Source organism: Tyto alba, unplaced genomic scaffold (genome assembly GCF_018691265.1).
Source record: "Tyto alba isolate M040663 unplaced genomic scaffold, T.alba_DEE_v4.0 Super-Scaffold_17, whole genome shotgun sequence".
Lineage (NCBI taxonomy): Eukaryota > Metazoa > Chordata > Aves > Strigiformes > Tytonidae > Tyto > Tyto alba.
Window position 1 is genome coordinate 1,833,447 of NW_024881279.1, and position 6,712 is coordinate 1,840,158.

The 6,712-nt window shown below is 61.4% G+C and overlaps 1 protein-coding gene across 1 annotated transcript; it reads right to left on the bottom strand.

The window, feature by feature from the left end:
- Positions 1 to 146: 146 nt before the first annotated feature.
- Positions 147 to 2,304, bottom strand: POU4F3 (POU class 4 homeobox 3). Its single transcript, XM_042790175.1, has 3 exons — positions 2,121 to 2,304; positions 1,465 to 1,612; positions 147 to 1,177 (listed from the first exon to the last, which is right to left on the bottom strand). Coding segments are annotated over exons 1-3 (1,059 nt in total). The 5' UTR covers positions 2,123 to 2,304; the 3' UTR covers positions 147 to 268.
- Positions 2,305 to 6,712: the final 4,408 nt, after the last annotated feature.

Below are 6,712 nucleotides of genomic sequence, written 5' to 3' on the forward strand. Positions count from 1 at the left end.
GGGACCGCGCCCCGCCGACGGGCGCTCGTTGGTTTTGCGCTCGCAAGCGACGTTCTCCGGGGCTGCGCTGCCGGCGCGGGGCGGCGAGGGAAGACACGTCGCTTCGGGGTTGAAAAATAAAGCTTTATTGAGAGCGGGGCGGGGAGCGGCGCTGGCTGGGAGCCGTGCGGGGCTGCGGGGCAGGGCCCGGCCCGTCGCGGCACCGAGTCCGGGCCGGCGCGGAGCCCCCGCCGCCCTGCTCGGCCCCGGCCCCGGCGCGGCCGCGCCGTCAGTGCCCCGCCGAGTACTTCATGCGCTTCTGCTTCTGGCGCTGGTTGCAGAACCAGACGCGCACCACGTTTTTCTTGAGGTCGAGCTTCTCGGCGATGGCGGCGATCTTCTCGGAGGAGGGCCGGGGCTGCAGCGCGAAATACGCCTCCAGCGAGCGCTTCTCGGGGGCGGCGATCGAGGTCCGCTTGCGCTTGCGCTCGGCGCCCGCCAGCAGCTCGGGGCCGGCGGCGCGGTCGCGGTGCGCGGCCTCGGCGCCCTCCAGCCAGGCCTGCAGCACCGGCCGCAGCGCCGTCATGTTGTTGTGCGACAGGGTCAGCGACTCGAAGCGGCAGATCGTGCTCTGGCTCAGCGAACCCACCCCCGGCAGCTTCAGCGCCGCCAGCGCCGCCCCCACGTCGGCCTGGGTCACCCCGAGCCGCACCCGCCGCTGCTTGAACCGCTCGGCGAACGCCTCCAGCTCCCGCGGGTCCGCGGCCGCCTCGGGGGCGGCGGGCGGCGGCGCCGGGCCCCCCGGGGGGCCCACGCCCACGGCCAAGGGGCCCGCGGCGGCCAGCGGGTGCGGCGGCAGCGGCGCGGGCAGCGCCGGGGGCTCGGGCAGGCCGCCGACGGCCAGCGAGGGCGAGAGGTGGTCCAGCAGGTCGCCGCCGTCCAACGCCGGGTGCGGGAGCGGGTGCGGGAGCGCGGCGGGGTGCGGGAGGGCGGCGGCGGCGCAGGGGCCGCCGCTCATGGCGGGGTAGCTGGCGTCCGGCTTGAAGGGGGGGTGGTGGTGGGGAGGGGGGTGGTGGTGGTGGTGGTGGTGGTGGTGGTGGTGGCCGCCCTTGGCGTGGGGGACGATGTCGACGGCGGCCAGAGCCTCCGCGCGGGCCAGCAGGCTCTCATCAAAGCTCCCGAATATATTGCCCTGCAGCTGCGAGCAAGAACGCGCATGGCGGAGTCAGCGGGGAATACTGTAATCGCCGGGTGAACAGCCTGCCCCGGCACCGCGGTTCCTCCTCGGAGCTCAGGTCATAAAAATTAATATGAAGGCAGCAGCCCTGCTCGCGCAGACGGGCGGATCAGAGGCGGGAGCGGGAGCGGGAGAGGGGGGAGAGAAGTTCCGAGACGCGCGATTGTTCTGGCGACATGAAAAAAACATTAAGCCGGTGCCTGTCAGAAAATGTGCCTTAAAGCGGTAATTATGCTTCATCTACATACCTGCGGGGCCGGGAGGCAAACTCTGCGCATTGCCTCCGTGCTGGAGTGCAGGCTGGAGAACTTGGGCTCCTGGAGGGCGGCGTGCATGGCGAACGGCTGCTTGGCGTTCATGGCCATCATCCTGGCGCGCCTCGCAGGTAGGCAGCCCCTGACATCGGCTCGGGGTTGTCTCTCTGCCTCGCCACTGCCCAAGTGAGCGATTTTCGATGGCAGAGCTTCCCCTGCGCGCCCGCTCGCCCCCCCCAACACCCCCCCCACCCCCCCCCGCACCCGCTTCTTCACTCATCTTACACGCTGCCTGCCAGGAGCGGGCCCCGCGCACGCGTGTTGCGCCGCGGGGAGCCGAGGGCAGCCCACGGGCAGCCCACGGGCGGAGGGACCCCCGGCCTCCCGCCCTCCGGCTCCCCGCTTGGGGCGGCGGGACGCGCCGTCGGGGCCGCGCCGGGGTCGGGCATCGCCTCGCCGGGTTCCCCCCCCCCCCCCTCCCCGCAGCCCCGGCTGAGCCCCCCCGCTCGAACCCTGCCCTGCCCTCGGCCGGCGAGGGGCGTCGGGGGGACGGGAGGAGGGGGGACCTCTCCGTGGGGCAAGCCCACGGGGCTGGCGGCTGGGCCAGCCTTGCCCGGGGACCGGTGCCGCTCGGTCACACGCCTCCTTACATGTCTTTGGAGCGGCTTCGCGTCCAGAGGGGCTCCGGGACCCCAACCCAGGCCCGCGGCCTCGGGCGCGGAGGGGGGTCGGGGTGATGCCGGCGCTGCCCGTCCCTCGGCGGCGGAAATTGCTCTGCAAACACAAGGCACACCCGCGCTGGCTGCCAACCTTCATAAACCCCGTAAAATAGTTCTCAAGTGCAGGAGAGTAAAGTAAACCGAGAGATGTTAAGTGAGCTGTGCCACGCTCACAAAGGTATTGCGGGCTGGAAACATCCGATCCTTGACTCGGTCCGAGAAAACAGACAATCACCCTCCACACACTCCCGCCCCCCCCCCTCCCCCCGGGAAAAATAGTCCTGAAGTTGGCATGATTCTGCTATTGAGCTGTCATTTTATTTAAATTTTCTCCTAATCCTCACACATCTTCAGGCACTACTAGACGTTGATGGTCCAGGGATGTAAGCGTTTTGCAAGTGTGAAATTTGAAGTCCTTAGACAAAAATAAATTCTACTCATGGATTTAAAGTTTCTGAGAGTTTTACGAGCCTGATTAAATACAGACCGAGCGCCAGAGGAGCTACTGCCTCGGTTTCCTGGCAAGTGGTGGCCTGCGGTGGCGGGAGGACAGAAGAGGCACAACCCGTGGGCGCAAACGCCGTTCATTTGGGACACTCGCCCACGCCCGGTGCGTGTGTCTCTCTCGGGGCCGGTGGCTGCAAGGCTGACTGGCGAGCAGATCGCCTCCCTCCCCGCGCAGCGCTGCGCACCGGCGGAGCCACCCTCGGCCCTCGGGGCGCGGGAGCGCGGGCCGAGCCGGCGGGACCAGGCGCCGGTCCCCCCCCCCGCCACCCCCCCGGGGCTTCGGCGCGGCTCGACCCGGTCAGGGGGGGGACCGGGGGGTAACACCGGGGGCTCCGGCATCACCGGGCGTCAGCACCGCGGACAGCGCCCGAGGCGGGGGCGCGGAGGATGCACGCAGGATGCGCAGGGCGCTCCGCACCCGCGGCTGCCCCGCCCCGGCCGAGCCGCTCAGCCGGCGCAGGGGAGCGGGGGACCGGGCTGCGGCGGGCGCGGAGCTGCGGGCTGGCGAAGCGGCTTCCTCCCGGCGCGGGGAACCGGCGCGTTGTCGCACAGCTCCCTGCCCTGATTTATGATAAAAAATTTAAAGGAAATCATTTATATTTCAGAGGGCCTAAATAGCGGCATGAAAGTTTTATCTAAAGTGGCACCATATTTATAGGCAGCCCTGCTGCGTTGGAAGTAATTAATAGAGGGATAAATTTCAGGCCTTTGTTTTGTTTTGTTTTTAATCCTCCCTTTATTTAGTGCTGTCTGGTTAATGTAAATAAAGAAGAGGAAGCAAACGGCAAGCTGGGTGTAAAGCCTGAGGTAGTGCCTGTTCGCCAGAGCACGTCCCCCCAGCCCCGGCTCTGAGAGCATTTGCACCGGGCTGGCATATTTTTTTTTTTTTTTTCCATCTCTCTGCTGTTGCTTCCTTCCCTTCCAAGCACGGAAGAGATGCCGGAGTCCTTGCCCACCTCCGTCCCCCCGTTCCCCCGCGGAAGGGCCCGCGCTGCTCGGAGGATGTGCCGTGGCCGAGCACCACGCGACGGATCCGGAGCTCGGCTGGGGGCTGGAGCTGCAGCCCAGAGCCGTCCCCTGTCGCAGCTGCCCTGGGATCACCTCTCCCCACCGCTGGGTTTGAGCACAGCCTTCTCCTTCCCTCCCGAAGGCAGCTGCTTTGAAAGAAACCGGACTGGGTAATGTAGCTGCTGAGCTCCCTTTAATTAAAGCTGTAAAATATTGATGTTCCTGGCCCTGTCTACTGACGTTACACCTTACAAACAGAGGAGAGAAGTCCAAAGGATAAACAATAACAAGTTAAAAGAGCCCAGATGGTTTGCCATCAGAAACTATCTGCGGACTCAAAGGTGTCACTGCAATAGATTTCAGAGATCATTCACCTACTGGTAAATAATTAATGGTGTTTCTGGAAGAAAAACCCCCCACCAAACCCATACCCTGATGAAACATCACTAGTCACTCACTGAAAATCTGAAAGTAAAAGTCAGATTAAAGGCGTGTGCTATTTTATTCTTTGTCAAAATCCAACGATTACTATCCATTTGCCTAATATATCAAAATATCCTGTTCTTATTTAGAATTTAATTCAAAGCCCATCACAGTCACAGTGTTGCTGATAGGCTCTTGGTTTCATTGTATTAATTTGATTTAGTTTAAAAGTTATATAGAAAATGCTTACACAGGGCTGATGGGAAGTTTGAAAGATAGACATGTTATTTAATGCACAGTTCATGCTAACATTCTCTTGACCATGGACCGTAAGTGTCACTATCTATTACAGTCACAAAGCCAACACAACTTGCCCCATTGCATTCTCTTCAATTGCTATTTAAAACAATCACATAATTTCCTGCAAATCTGTCTCTTCTGCAGCAGAGCACTCCAATACTTTACCTTTTAAAATCTGTGAGTAATCTAAAGCATCCACGGCTAGCACAGATACTTTCCTTTCCCTCGCTGGGGAACACAGCCGTGTGTACCCGCTGTCTGCCCCCTGCTTCGGAGCCTTTGCTCCCCACCCCGGCCCACCTGAGTCCTGGCAGGGTTTCGTTGTCACCCCCCTGCATTTGTCTTCACTCTGTGTCTGAAGAAGGAGTCATGTTTTTCAGACCTGACTCAAGATTCATGTGATAAAGTCGTGTTGGTGAGATGCAGCCCGTTATGACAAAATCATAGAATCGTAGACTGGTTTGGGCTGGAAGGGGCCTTAAAGCCCATCCACTTCAACCCCCTGCCCCGGGCAGGGCCCCCTTCCCCCAGCCCAGGGGGCTCCCAGCCCCGTCCAACCTGGCCTTGAACCCTTCCAGGGAGGGGGCACCCACAGCTGCTCTGGGCACCCTGGGCCAGCGCCTCACCCCCCGCACAGGGAAGGATTTCTGCCTTAGATATAACCTAAATCTGCCCTCTCTCAGTTTAAAACGGTTGCCTCTAGTCCTATTCCCACCCCCTGATCCAGAGTCCCCCCCACCTTTCCTGTCCCCCCTTTAAGCCCTGGGAGGCCGCTCGAAGGGCTCCCCGGAGCCTTCTCTTCTCCAGGCTGAACCCCCCCAACTCTCTCAGCCCGGCCTCCCAGGGGAGCTGCTCCAGCCCCCCCGAGCATCTTCATGGCCTCCTCTGGCCCCGCTCGAGCAGCTCCCTGTCCTGCTGTTGGGGGCCCCCGAGCTGGCCCCAGCACTACAGGGGGGGTCTCACGACGCACCCACCAACACCGCTGAGTCCCTCTTTGTGGGGCTGCTCTCAGTCCTGTCATCCCCCAGCCTGCACTGATACTGGGGGTTGCCCTGACCCAGGTGCAGGACCCTGTTCTTGGCCTTGTTGGGCCCCACGATGCTCACACGGGTTCACTTCTCGAGCTGGTGTGCCTGCTGTGTCTCAAGGAAGAGTGACAAGTGTTGACTTTGGAAGGTTCCTGCAGAACCTGGGTTTGCACAGCACATTTCTAGTACCCTAAAAGTGTGAGCCACGCTGCACCCGGTATGATATGGCTGTTCCACTGCACAATCTGATCGAGGAAATATCTAGGATTACCCAGACAGTCAATTATTCATCAGCTAAACGGCCAAGCATCAATTACCTGGCTTGATTCTCTTATTCATTAAGGAGATTGAAGAGGCCAACTTAACAAAGCAAAAAGAAAGTTGCTAAGTTACAGGAGCTGCCCAGCTCAGTAGCGGGGCCACACTGTGTCAGGCTTTCAAAGGGAAGGGGTCTGACAGTGAGGAAGTCTCCGAGGCTATAGAGTGTCACCCAGAGCACTCGGGTTTTAGAGCAGTCCATTCCTGTGCCGGGCTGAAAGTAGTGGGGTTAAACAGAGAGGCAGGACTGTGCCGGAGCCAGAACTGCACCTCGGTGCGGGTACAGTGAGAGGTCAGCTGGGCCTGACCCCGAAGGGAAGGCTCGAGAGAATGGAAAGTACTGTCGGTGTGTTGAAGAAGAACCCAAAGGGTTAAAGTGAGGGGCCAGGCAATGGCCATCCTCATTCTGGGAAGTTTTTAATACAGGTCAGGGGTGTGATGGAAACTACTTCAGAGAGAAAAGTGGCAAGTGGCATTGCCACTCAGCAGAGATCCCCACCTGGTCCTGCAGCAGAGCGAGCAGACAGGCAGTTTAAGACGAAAGCACATTTCCCACCGCTTCTGAGCCACCTCCCCGTGCAAAGGGACCAGGCGCTGAGGGGCTCGGCCGCCTGCCGAGGGTCACCACAGCCCGGGGACAAACTCGGAGAGGGGAAGAGGCGTGGAGCTGCAGGAGGGGTGAGCCCAAGCTGCGTGTTGCTGATAGTCTCGAGGGTGAGCCGTGGAAGCCGAGCGAGAGCCGGCCGGCGTCCCGCAGCGCGTGGTAAAACCCCGCAGCTCCGGCTGCTGAGCTGCACACCGGCAGCAAACACCACCAAAAAACCCGCGGCGAGCGTGGGGCGTACGGCCCCGAGCAGCCGGGGCGGCTCTGACCAACCTGGCCCAGCTCGGGGAAATGGAGGCTGCTGCCAGCACCGGCGTTTCTCTTGCAGAGAAGCG